Genomic DNA, 14,640 nt, shown 5'->3' on the forward strand with positions numbered 1-14,640 from the left:
TTTGAAACCTGAAGTTTGTGAAATTAGGGGAAAGTCCTGAAATAAAACTTTAAATCTGAATTTATTTAAAATGTAGTAAAACATATGTCTCCAATTACATGATTATTTTATAGCTAGAGGCATGAAAAACAATACAATTTGAAAACAAATCAGAATTACAATTCTTGACTGGATTATACCTCCTCAGTGGCTCACGTGTTTTCCTCACTTTCCTCTCAAGTCTGCCACTATTCCCCACAAGATACGGCCACAGTACAACATTTTCACTACTGCATAACGACTTCCATTTTGCAGTTCAGAATAGATTAGAATTAAGAGGTTCTCAGTTCCCATATGCTCTATGCCTGATTTACTGGATGACTTTGTGTTAAGTCCCAGGCTTTTATTAATCTCATCTTAGGTCTCTGCAAAATTAAATTAATATACTTGCTTACTTTTTGGGATGTTTTCAGGATTTGGGGAAGTTTGGAAGGTTTTTATATGCAAGCTGCTAAATAAGTCATCAGTTACCACTTAAATAAAGGAAATTTTATTATTTGAATGACAATTATTTCTTTTAGGCCTACAGCAATGCTAAAAGGAAGCTTAAACATGTCATGCCAGAGTGTCAGCACCTCCAAAATCATAAATATATAATGAGTCTTCAAGTTTTTCAAGGTAAGATCTTGAAAGTTTGTAGAGGATATTTCTGTTCTCGTTGCTATAAAGTTCTGTTTACTCACCCTATGACCAAATTGCAAAGACTAGCATATTGTACACACAGTTCATACTTTTTATAGCAGTAACTTGATCTTTAACTGGGAACAAACATCCATTCTATGCAAGTGAGAAAACTCAACCTTTATATTGAAGTCCTAAAGGAATGGTTATCCTTTAATATTTTACAGGATTCCAGTTTGCTCTCACAAAGAAGAATGATGTCATTTACTCAAACTGCCTGAAGAATTGACTGGAAACTATAAGTTCTGTATTCATAACTCTTTAATTCACTTTAGTCAACCACCAACAATGTATAAAGTATCACCTTAATAACTGTGGCCGTATGATTCATTTAGCAGGTCCTAAAAATATCCACCATTTACACAGTAATCCTAGCATCTAAGCCTACCTTAGAGCTATCTTCTCCTTCATCTTCATGGACTGAACTGGATGGTGAAGGAGTTGCAGATTTGCTTCCAGGTGGAGAGGGTGAGTTGTGAGGAACATTGTTTCCACCCATATTCAAACCAAGCTGTGCACTGAGCTGGGACTGGTTAATAGTAGTCAGCTGCCCGTGCTGCATCATTCCTGGCTGCCTAATATCTGCAGGTTGAACCCTTGGCCTCATGGTTGCCATCTGAGGATGGGAACTATACTGGGCTCCTTCTGTATTCCGTAAATCTTGCATCTACAAGAGGAAAAAAACTGTATTAAGCATATCACTAATAACGTGTCCTGTTCTTTTAGAGCTCTGTTGGCCTGATCGGCTATATAAGGCTTAAAAGAAATGGCATGTACTCAAATAAGCATATAAATACTGAAAATAAACAGAATAGAATGTGATTGTCATTTGCATAACACTGACTGTTACAAACTATTCAGGCTGCAGTCTCAGCCTGTGGGAATAGCAAAAAGCACTGAAAGCTTGTTTCTTTTTAAGGGGAGCAAAAAGGCACTGCTTTCTGTAACTGCATTCGGAATATTTCAGAAATGCTAACAAACTGGGGCAGGTTTGCATTCTGAAGTTTAGAGCCAGATCAAAACATTAATATCCTCAAAATTCAAGGCTATTTCCAGATCCTACTTTTCTTCTTAAGATTTGTGTGTATTTGAGCTGTGAATTTGGAAGCTGGAGTTTTCAGAATTGGAATATCTAGTATTAAGTCCAAATCTATTATTCCCGGTGCTGCCCAATGAGATACTGGAATTTCAAGGTTTCAGACTGACAGAAAGGATCCATTGATAGACTGATTAAATGAATTCTGAGTTGATTTGCTGCTGAGACATATATGAACAGAAAGCTCAGAAGTTGCAGGATTGACAAATGAATCCATTGTGCTATGTGGGTCACCGCTTCTCAGCATTAACAAGACATACTATTTTAATTCAAGCAACAAATTCATTCTCTGCAAGGATAAGAATTAAAAGCATTGGAGGATGAAACTCCTTTCTTGTCCAGAGGTCAAATGTACCATACATACACACTACAACAGATTCCCTATAATGTCTTTTCATTTCACACCAAAACATGACAAAAGACAAAGAGTATCAAGAAGCTCAGATTTAAGCTAAGGTGTTATGTGGGTGATATAAAATTGAAGTGTCAATTCAAAGCTGAAATGAAATAGATATAGTTGTCGTTCAGTGCATCAGACAAACATGTCATGAGTATCGAGTGGAATCTGACGGCAACTATCATTGTATAAATTCCATTATGATAAGGACACATGTTAATGGTTCAATGTATTAACATAACCACATTTATCTACTGACAGTGTTTGTTAGACTTGTCATCCAAACATTTAAAGATGGCTCAGTTCTTTTTTAACTTCGAATACCTTGTGAATTCTATAACCTATTGGTCTCTCATATACACTCCCCTATATATCAAAGGAATCTATGGGATACCTCACAACCAGTAAGACACAGAAAAAGGAAAGATAAACCTGTAACTTCACTTTAGTAAGAAATCACAAATTTTAGGGAGATATTTTATGAGCCTGCAGATTGATTTTTGTAAGGCTGACTGGCTGGCAGTAAATTAAACTTATAATAGCATTAGTTCTGGAATACTAACCACTTTAAATGCACATGTATCTCTGAGAAGTATTTGGAATACATTCTGCAAACATAATTATACCTGTATTTATATTGCTTTAGAAATTAATAGCTTTTGGTAAAAAGGGGTTATCTATACAAATATATTCAAGTTTGCTTAATGAATACTATAGCACCAGAGGAAAGGAGTCAGAACAGTGTAAAAAATCAATTGAAGACTGAAATCTGAATGCTGACAGACATTCATACGTTTAAAGATCGCTACTGAATGTTTGTCCCCTTTCCTCCAGTACCAGCTCACCTTCAAACATATTAGCCTTGAAAGCTATCATTATCACTGCCTCTGGCACACAATCCACACCATAGCAGTTGTGCCGTAAAGCTCTAACCGCTGCTTGGCCCTATCTCCCCCAGTTCAGCTGTGTCACTGAACAGCAAGCAGTTGGTGCAGGATGAGTAGGGAGGCAGGCTGTCCCCAGGCCCTCTCCAAAGGGTGCTCACCAGATGCCAAGCTGCTTGGTGCCAGGTCCCTGGTGAGCCAGGAAAGGAGGCACTCCCTAAAGCCTCCCGCTCACCCTGTCAGTTGCATGTAACACCCAGCACAGCTCAGAACCCTCCCATGGGATTTTGTATTAGGCAATGTGTTGTCAGCAGGTTGAGGGAGGTGCTCCTTCCCTTCTCTCTGCTCATCACTCGAAAGGCCACACCTGGAGCACTTTGTACAGTTCTGTGCTCCACCGTACAAGAGAAAACTGGACGTGTTGGAGAGTTCATCATGGGGGGCCACACAGATGACTGAGGGACTGGAGCACCTCTCCCGTGAGGAGAGGCTGAGAGAGCTGGAACCAGAGAAGAATAAGCGTAGGGGGATCTCATCCATCTGTAAAAATAACTAAAGGGAAGGTGCAAAGAAGACAGAACCATGTCGTTTAGCCTAGTTTGAGGACAAGAGGCAATGGGCATAAACTGGAAGAGGATGTTCCCTCAGAACACCAGAACACCAGGAGCACTTCTATACTCTGTGGGTGACAAAGCACTGGCACAGGCTGCCTAGAGGCTGTGGAATCTCCTCCTTGGAGACCTTCAGCAGCCACCTGGATGTGGGCCTGGACTCCTGCTCTGGGTGTACCTGCTGCAGCTGGGGTTGGGACAGATAAACCCAGAGATCTGTGCCACCTGCAGCCATTCTGTGATGCTGTGGTCATGTGAATGTGTACCCAAATGATTTTATGAACTCTGGGATGGAAACAAACATTATCTGAAACTCCTAGCAACTGTTTCAGTCTTTCGAATGAATTTGCCAAATATCTACTTCACTGAAAGCAGAGCAAAGGTTATAATTTTCATTACCTTTTTTTTTTTTTTTTTCCCAAGAAAAATGCAATAGACATGTTATTTTTCAAACACTCTCCTTTATTAAAAACTTTTTATGTGAACTTCAATTACCAGATAGACACTGCAGAGCATTCTGTGTTTGCCATCTTTAAAACAACATGTATTTTAAAGAGTCTATGTTCAGTTTTAGCTCCAGCATTGAACACACAGCTTGTTTTCACATAACACAACACAAATTGGATAGTATAGAATATATCCCCCCACAAAATATGCATATACATATTTGTAAGGATCAGTCTTTTGAATTTTTATATCAATACCATGCAACCTTTACAAAACCAGGAGTAAGCAGCATGGAGACAGGTTGCTTTAGAGTACATGTTCCCTAAGCCAAAAACCAACAACACCCTAAGGGACCTGCCTGCAGAGAAGAGCAATACCTGGGAACATGCCAGTGACATCCATGAACTGAGCTGTGACCCTCAGCAAGGAGAATGCGCTTGGCTCTGCATCTACAGATGAGATTTCTGTCTCGCTTCTCTCCTGCACTGCAGAGCCTTCCCAAATCCTGATCCTTCCTCAAGAAACAAAGAGACTATCTAAGAAAATGGAAATCTGAGTCAGAATAGGCAGCTGACCACATTAACTGTGAAAAGTTACTAAGTAATACTGTGGAAAGCATGTGATGATGAATCTTTACATTTCTAAAGAATCATCACACTTCAAGAAGAGGCCTGTCAATGAAAACCGCATCCTTTCATTGCTGCTGTGGTGTGACAGTATGTCCCTGTCTCAAACACTCTGATGACCTCATCTCTGTGAGAACAGTGGCACTGATCATACACATTCTCTGTCAGCACTGCTAGCAAAGTACGACCAATTCCATACTAAGTACTTCACAATCAGAAGCTTCAAATTGCTTGTTTTTCCAGATGGAGCCCACCACAATGTGGCTGTGCTGGAGTCATACCCAATATTCAGAAACAATACTGCAAACATACTTCACTGAATACAAAGACGAAGACAAATCTTGCCCGATGGCAGAATGTCAAATAGAAGAACAAAGTTAAAGAATTCGTGTACTACAGGGAATAAGGATAGTCTTAAAATGATGCCTTTGATGGCCTGTTCAATGAGGTAATAATATTTGGCACTTTAATATCATTCTCCATCTGTCAATTTCAAGATGCTTCACAACTTTATACTCAGCTTTAGAACATGTCTGGTTTTATTTTGGCTTTACTAATCCAGAACTAAGACACAATTCTTTCCATGGCTATATATTTTTTTGCATTTGCATTTTACTTATAAGCAGAAATAGAGCATCTACCTATGCAGGTGTTTGACTATGCATTAAAAAACACTGTAAGATTTTTGAGGTATGTACCAATAACCCACCTAATAATGTAGTTAGTGCACTACCAAAACAACCCATTTGTTGTCTGCCTGAAAACAAGCTCCTAATGCCCTGCACAGTGCTCACGAGGTAGTAAGAATAAAACTAAAGGGCATTAAACATCAGACCATCATTTTCCATGTCAACTTAAAGCAATAATTAAGAAAATTGTGCTATGCAGAATACAGCACGTCTCTACACAGAATCATCTCACTGTGGGACAATATGAAAACAGTACCCTAATCACAGAATCACAGAAAATAGTGCTAGAAGGGACCTCAAAAGGTTATTTAGTCCAACACTTTATCTCACAGCAGGATTAGTTATACCTAAATCATTTCTGACAGATGTTTGTCTAACCTCTTCATAACCTCCCTAGGCAATTCTTGTGCTTAACTATCCTTACAGTGGAAAGGGCTTTTTTCCGTAATGTCTCACCTAAATCTCCTTTGTTGTAATTTAAACCTACTACTTTTTACTCTACTCCCAGTGGACATGAGGAATGTTTTTCCCCTTATTTACAGAAAAGCTGCACACACTGGAAAGCTATTATGAATTTCCTTTCAGTTTTCTCTTCTTTAGACTAAACAACCAAACCTGAAGATTGAAAGACTTTTTTTTTTCATATGCTGTGTTTTCTACACCTTTGATCATTCTTCCTGCTGTCCTCTGGACTATGTTCAATGGTCTTTGTCTTTCTTGAAATACCATGCTGCAAACTCCACAAAATACACATATTTTCATCTGACAGAGCTTTCAGATTGAATCCTTCAAGTCTCTAACAGAATCTAGGATAAAGCATTAAAAAAAATCCTTAATAATCTGTCTTTCTGATGTAAGCTGGTTACTCATGCAAGATGCAAAGAGAGTCAAATGGCAGGACCCTTAACTAACAACCCAGAAGCTGGCTTTATGAAGCAAAGAAGTTTTTTTCTAAGAAGCATTAGGCAGGCAGTTTCAATCAGACTGTGCTGTTAGCAAAATAATTTCCATGCTTTTTTTCTTGTTATAATTAAGAATTATGATGCAATCACTCTCTCAAAAGCTGTAAGATTCCAAATTGTTTCTCCTTACTTAAATACATTTCTAGTAAGTGTAATCCTTGATTGAAAGAAAAAAGAGAAGTTGCCTTAACAAAATGAAGTACATATGACAGGTCTAAATATATGCAAGAAATGCTAGGGATTATAGACTGGAAATGAAAACATTAAAATTGAAGGAGAAAGGCTTACTCTCTGAAGTAAGTGAAGATCATATACCTCACTATCCCAAGCAAATTCGTAGCAAGCACAACAGGCATTATTTCTAGTATCACCACCAGGTGTTATGGGGATTTTTGCTTAATTTTTATATAAGGTGAGAGATCATATAAACTTTTCTGATGGACCTGGTAGAAGTGGTTGATGGTCATTTACTTCTTGTCTAGAAGTTCAAGGTAAATCAAAGAGAAATGCTATTGTGAGAAATACTGCTGCGTACTATTTTGAAGCTGTGGGTTGCAGTTTAACCTAGCAGGCAACTCAGCACCACACAGTTATTCACTCAATCCCCTCGGTAGGATGGGGGAGAGAATCAGAAAAAGTTAAAACTCTTCAGTTGAGATAAAAACAGTTTAATAGTATAGAGAAGAAAAGGGTAATAATAAGAATAATTAATAATAATAATAAAAATATACATTGCAAGTGATGCACAATGCAATTGCTCATCACTAGTTGACTGACACCCAGACAGACTCCAAGCAGCAGCTGCCCTCCCTACCAATTCCCCCATTTTATTTTTCTGCATGACACCATATGGTATGAGGTATCCCTCCGGCCAGTCTGGGTCAGCTGTCCTAGTTGTGCCCCCTCCCATCTCCCTGTGTACCCCAGCCCCTCACTGGCAGGGCATTTTGAGAAGCGGAAAAGTTCTTAACTGAGTGTAAGCACTGCTCAGCAATAACAGAACAGTGGTGTGTTATCAACATTATTCTCATCCTCAATCCAAAACACAGCACCACATCAACTACTAGTAGGAAAATTAATTTTTTCCCACTGGAAAACAGGACAGTAAAGCACAATTAATTAATTAATTCAAATAAAGATTTTGAGAGAAAAACCCAGGGAATCTTGAAGTTTTACCTTTGATAATATCCACAGTATTGAGAGAAGAGCAATAACCCTAACCCTAACCCTTCTTCACTGTTGTCATTCATCTTTGACACCATTATACATACCATTGATGTTCCTTGGTCAGCTGAAGGGCTGTTATTAGTAATTTAGTATTATTAGTAATTAGTAATTAGAAATGCTGTTATTAGTATTCTCAATGATATTCCCAGAACAACTTGTGCCGGTATGTGTGCCATATTAAAACTGAATGTTTGTTCCAGTCATTGCAAACTCCTAAATGATGGTAAGCAGTAGTCGTAGAATCACAAAGGTCATCAAGTCTAACTACTGGCTCCATAAAAGACTACCCAAAATTAAAAAAATATTTCTGAGAATGTTTTCCAAACTCTTCACGAACTCCAGCAGGCTTGTGCTGTGATACCCCATGGTTATTCACTACATATCTGTAGTTAGGTTTCAGATAAATTTCAATTGAATTAAAATCAAGCCATGCTGTTTCATGTGTTGTTTCACAACATGTTGATGCTACTCAGTGTGATAATATAAAACTAGTTGAACATTTGTATTTGTACAATAGAGAAGAACAAAAATGTGACCCCAGTATTTAGAAGCTTGAAATCTGACAAGTTAGGATTCACTGGTCAGAGATACAGATAAAGCTGTAACTGATGTGCATGTCTTGCTAGGAACAAAGGCAGATCAAACCCTAAGTTCCACAGATCTTTGCATACAGTAAAAGTAGGAATCATATCTGTAACCAAGCCTTTCTTCTATATACATGAAAGAATGACTGCTAAAGAAAGGTTTGTTACGATAGCTAAAGTTACTGTAAAATGACCACAGAGAACTATTTAAAACACTCAAAGCATCACCTAATAGAAAAAAGAACGTGTGTTTTCATCATCTCATTTTTACAATTCTCTTCTGTATCAGCTAACTGCGTAATGAAAAACTGAGTTTTAAAGTAAGTGGGTATTTGGGAAATACTTACTATTGTATACAAGTGCATTTTATATCCTATGCCCAGTGCATTTTCAGGACAAAATGAATGGGTCATTCAAAATTTGTGTTCATTAGGAAAATAGTCTTAAAATCAAACAGCAAAAAACTCACATGTAAAAAGAACCCTAAAGTGAAGAAAAAAAACCACAAAGCAAAACAACAAATAAAAAAAAAACAAAACCATCCTATAATTATACTACTGTAATCTTTCCAAAATCATTCTGTTAGAAATTAAACCACTTTTTGTTGCTTTACATGGTATTCTTTCTGTAAGTGATCTTAAGCTCCTTTAAAACAATTATATACTCAAAATTTGACTGCAAAATTTTATAGTGCAATCACATAATGACAAGAATGCAATAATATACAGTTTCTATATTTCTCGGTATACAGTTAATTTGGTGACTATTAACATTCTTTTCTACTTTATGTTTTAATATCCTTTGAGTCACACAGGACTAAGGTCTCAAAACTAATCATAAAAAACTACCGACTGCTATTCACTCTAATATAATAACCCTTTATTTAAAACAACCTCCAATAAATTTCATTATAAGAAGTTATTAAAAGGGTTAAAAACCTATTAAATGTCAAAGAATTTGCCTGACTCAAACTTCTAATAAAGAAACAGAATAGGCTTTCTTTCTGAATTATTTAAATCTTTACTGACTGTGCACTGAACCATGAAATTAGAAAAGTGTTATTAGAAGTGTTCTCTGGTTTTTATAAAAGTTGTAGCATAGAATATATCAAACCACAGTCTTTAACCAGACTAGTTAAAGAAATAGGTTTTTAATCCTGAATACATGGTTTTTACTGATATAAAGGGTCATAATTAAAAGTCTGGCCTGGAAGCTGAAGATAATAAAATTATTATTACAGGAGCATACATGTTCATTTGGTACATTCTAGATGCATGTTTCCATTTTAATTTGGACAAATATCTCCAATTTTGTTTGATCTTGCAAAGTCCACTTATTTGGATCCTCTCAGCAAACAATTAAGCTTTTAATAATGACTCATTTTAAAGAATTAATGGTGAATAATGTGTGTTATCTTTTCCCCTTTTTGAAGTGTCTAATACTTAACAGCAGGTATAGGTAGACAGCAGACAAATGGAATCTAGGATATGCAAGTCAAATATTCTGGAACACATCTCCTGATAACAATATTATCCCTTCAATGCGTTTTGCAAATATCAACAAAACTATTTTCTATTTCTCCAATTATTTACATAAGGAAAACAATCATCAACTTCATGTTTATTTTGGTGTTGCAAAAGAACACCTGAGTCAGCAGTGTATTCACAGGTTCACTCAAACACACCCAAATCAATAGTTTTTTATCACAACAAAGAAAGTAAAAAAGATGACTGTGAAAGACAATAATGTTACCCCTTCCTTGAGACAATAAAAATAGAAGCATCCAAAGGACATGAAAAGATTAGACCTAGGAATAAAGAAATACATCCTTGGAAATACTGCAAGCAGTGCTAAACTGTGCTTGCTATGGGGCAGGAGGGAAAGAGACAACTATAATTGTCTTGGCAGTGCTTTGCTCCTATGACTGCCCCAAAACAACAGTTACCAACATGATATTGCTGAAAACTTTGTCGAGTTCTTCTCTACTCAATTCCATTCCATTCCATTCCATTCCATTCCATTCCATTCCATTCCATTCCATTCCATTCCATTCCATTTCGCTGTTTTTTGAAGATGTTCACCACACTATCTTCCTTATTGTTATCTGTCATGTGTTGTTCTATCTGCTCTAACAGACAAAGGCAACCTGACCACACTGTCCATCTCACTTACCACAATGTAAAGGAAGCTCCACAGAAACATTTACATGAATAAAAACATATGGAGAGTATTTCTTGAATTAGTATCACTCCCTGTAGATAATTTGTAAATTTTCCAACAGATTTGCCAAGGGGGGAGCTGGCCACATGAGAATAGAGTGTGCTAAAGCACAGTGCAGGACTAGGGGTGTAGCTAAGTGCATAGCTGAGTCTCTCAGTGATGCCAATACATCTGTCTCTGAATCGTGTCATACATATTTTAAATATTTTAATATTTTAGTGTTAATATTTAGAAGATTAGGGGATTTAGCATTTAAATAAATTAATTTGCAATGAGATATTCATATACATCACATTACATATTTCAAAAGAAAGTATAGCTTGCACAGCATTTAGAAAATATTTGAGATAAATTGGAAATTGTAGAATGACACTGGGATGTTTAAATGAAGGTATTCAAGAATGTTTATACAGCAAAAAATGTGACTTGACCATATTATTTATTATGTTAAGACTGGCTCCATGTGAATGATTTGGGTATGCTAGTGTCTGTATTTTTAGCACAATACAGATTCAGTCATTTGCTATCTTGATAGGTATGAAAGTCTTTGAGAAAGATGTAGAGCTATTGAATGACCAAGTAATCCTTTGAATTCCAGTCAGTTCAGGAAAGATGTAGAACCATTGAATGACGAAGAATACTTTGAATTCCGGTCAGTTCAAGTTCTGATTTAATGAGCTTAGTTTCAGTAAGGGGTGGCTGTCCAAGCGGAATCTACTAGATCTGCGTGCATTAATGACAGGTAAAACAAGGAAAAATACAGCAAAGTGAAACATGAAATTTAAGATATATAATTGCACAACATTCCTGATGATTCCATAGTGTATATAATGTTGGTTCATCCTCTTCCTTGATACTTGTCACTTTCTGAAAAAGATCATTCCTAAATTTCTTTTAGCTGAATTATTTCAATGCACAACAACAACACAATGCAACCCCGGACTTAAGGAAAGCCAACTTTGACCCATGTGTTACAACACTGGAAAGTAAGGGGGCCCAAGAGAGTAAGTTGACTTTCATGCACCACTTCCTCCAAGCTCAAGGTCCCTAAGAGTAAGAAATCAGGCAAAGGAGAACTGCATGGTTGAGAAAGTTACTCACGGAAAAACTCAGATGGATAAGAAAGCTTATGGAATGTGGGAAGAGGGTCTGTCCACTTGGGAAGAATATAGGAGTGTTGTCAGAAAGATTAAGGTCCACTTGGAATTAAATCTAGAGAGGGAGGTCAAGGACAACAAAAAGTGCTTCTTTAACTATATCAATAGCAAAAAAGATTAAGGATAATGTGGGCCTGCTGGTGAATGAGGTAGGTGTCCTGGTAAAGGACAGAGGGCAAGAAGGAGGATCCAGGAAACTACAGGCCAGTCAACCTAACCTCAGTCCCTGGGAAGGTGATGGAACAACTTATACTGAATATCATCTCTAAGCATGTAGAAGAAAAGAATGTTATCAGAAGTAGTCAACATAGGTTAACCAATGGGAAATCATGTCTGACCAATGTTTTAGCCTTTTATGATGTCGTGACTGGCTGGGTAGATGAGAGGAGAGCAGTGGATGCTGTCTATCTTGACTTCAGCAAAGCGTCTGACGCTGTCTCCCATAAGATCTTTGTAGGTAAGCTTAGAAAGTGTGGGATAGGTGAATATACTCTAGGGAACCTGTTTTAGCAGGGGCTTGGACTAGATATCCCTTCCAGAGATCCCTTCAAACACTGAAGTGGGTTGAGAGCTGGCTGACTGGCAGAGCTCAGCGTGGAGTCTAGTTGGAGGTCTGTTGCTAGTGGTGTTCCTCAGGGACTGACCCGCTGTACGTGCTCTTTTTAAAGTACATTCATTAGTGACCTGGATGAAGGGATAGTGTCTACCATCAGCAAGTTTGCCAATGATACAAAGCTGGGAGGAGTGACTGACACACCAGAAGTCTGTGGTGCCATTCAGTGAGATCAGGACAGGCTGGAGAGTTGGGCGAAGAGCAATCTTATAAGGTTCAATATGAGGAAGTGTGGTGTACTTATGGGGGGACTAACCACATGCATCAGTACAAGTTAGGTGCCAACCTGCTGGAAAGGAGCTCTGCAGAGAAAGTCCTGGGTGTTTTAGTGGACATCAGGTTGACCATGAGCCAGCAGTGTGCCCTTGTGGACAAGAAGGCCAATGGTATCCTGGGGTGCATTAAAACAAGAGTGGCCAGCAGGTCAAGAGAGGTAATGCTTTCCCTCTACTTTGCCCTGGTGAGGCTACATCTGGAGACCTGTGTTCAGTTCTGGGCTCCCTAGTTCAAGAAGGACAAGAAACTTCAAGAGAGAGTACAGAAGAGGGCTACAAAGCGATTACTGGCCTGGAGCATCTTTATCGAGAAAGGCTAGAGATCTGAGATTATTTAGCCTAGAGAAAATCGAGAGGATATCTTATCAATGTTAATAAGTATCTAAAGGGCAGGGGGTTGGACTAGATGTCCCTTCCAGAGGTCCCTTCCAACGCCTATGATTTTGTGATTCTGTGAGCAAATTCGGTGAATAGGGCTCTGACTTTTCCACACTGTGAAGTTCAAGGACAATGAATACTCGATTCTTTTCAATTAGTAACCATCCAAAATGCATGTGCGGCTAACTTTTGGCTTTCAGTGCATTCTTTTGTTCCTCTTCATCTGAATAATTCTCCCATTTGCCTATCCCAAAGAAGGTTCTGTTGCTCATTAAGTTTAATACAGGACTAAAACCTGAGTCTACTACATGCTCTAATCATCTGATTACCCTCATCATAGGCTTACAATATTTTCTGCCGTTACACACAAAATTTGAATGGACCTTGTTTCCATTCCAATGAGATATGAGTCGAATGTCTGAAACTGAGAAACACAGGCAGAACTAATCCACAATTGTTTATATTCTTCCTCTTGGATACTGTGATGTGCAATATCCTTGAGATTATTTCCTGAAGCTATAGTGTTCTTTTTTGGGTAGTGGCTTACAAACGATGTGACTACAACAAAATATACTGAATTAACTATAAGCTAAGTTTGAACATAAGTATATTTATTAATGGCTGGATTAGGGGGGCTCAGCTGGTTCAGAGCCTCAGAGTTAGGCTCACTGAAAAATATCACCCCTATTTGAGCAAACCATTTTGTGCGCCATTTCAGTTCCAGATGGAAACAGTTGTGACATGCTAGCTCTTGCATTGGCATGCACAATAATTATGTTAAACCAATAACTGTTTGCACTCTATGTACACTGGCACTAAGCTATATAAAATTATGACTTTGCCTTATCTCTCCATCATATGACTTGTACATTTGTTGAAAACTAGTCATCTAACCTATGGGTGTGCATTTTGTGAATTTCAGATTGATTATGGATTAAGTTCACTTTCCTTGATAAAGATCATACTTTTCCTGACTGATAACAGTAACCCCGAAAAAAACCTATATCCCATATAATTCTACTTTCTATTAAGTACAGCATCATAACAAAACCCATAATTTAGACTAATAAGAATGAGTTGAACACTTTAAATGACATTACTGAAAAGACCTATTACCAAATCAATTGCTATGCTGCAGTCTTGTAAATTCACAATGTGAGTGATAGCACTAATGGAAGTTGAAACAAAAGGTCTGAAAAATGTTTAAGTCACAAGAGATTATTTTTAATATAAATGATCTTGTTATCAAGTGATAAACTTACTGATATTTGTAACTATACTGTGATAGTTTTCTCTGGAAGATAAACGTAATGAAGTAGTCAAATATAGTGGGTTTTGTAAATGTTAAGCATATGTGTGACTGCTAGGCAAGATGCTTTTTGTAACTTATGAAAAATATGCTTGGCTCTCAGGGAGAAAGCGATTTAATGATATGCTAATAACTCCATCATTCTTCTGTATTGTATTATTTACTATTTTGTCTCCAAAACCTATTTAACATCTCTAGTATAATTATCCATCTGCAGCTTGCCAAGTTCAATATTATAACTCTGAAACAAGAAAAATCTCAATTATTTTATTTTCAACTATGCAGAATATGATATCTAGCAGTCTCAGAAGATTAAAATTAGTAAATCTGTTTTGCTTAGTATCCATTATATTAGAATATGACAGAAATCCTTCCTGAAAATCTTCTTTTTAATTTAAGAATATCTCTTTATTTTGCTGGTTTGATACTTCTAAATGTTGGATAC

At 37.3% G+C, this 14,640-nt stretch overlaps 1 protein-coding gene across 3 annotated transcripts in view; it reads right to left on the reverse strand.

Moving 5' to 3' along the window:
* Nucleotides 1-14,640, reverse strand: part of TOX (thymocyte selection associated high mobility group box) — a 222,491-nt gene that overhangs the window by 41,123 nt on the left and 166,728 nt on the right. For 2 of the 3 annotated variants that reach the window (XM_031612807.2, XM_090137618.1), the window contains exon 4: nucleotides 1,109-1,387. The exons of the other annotated variant lie outside the window; for it this stretch is intronic. In XM_031612807.2, coding sequence (XP_031468667.1) covers nucleotides 1,109-1,387 — 279 coding nt within the window. The remainder of the gene's footprint in view (nucleotides 1-1,108; nucleotides 1,388-14,640) is intronic. 3 annotated transcript variants of the gene reach the window in all.

The sequence above is a fragment of the Phasianus colchicus genome, chromosome 3 (genome assembly GCF_987193195.1).
Source record: "Phasianus colchicus chromosome 3, bPhaCol1.hap1.1, whole genome shotgun sequence".
Classification (NCBI taxonomy): Eukaryota; Metazoa; Chordata; class Aves; order Galliformes; family Phasianidae; genus Phasianus; species Phasianus colchicus.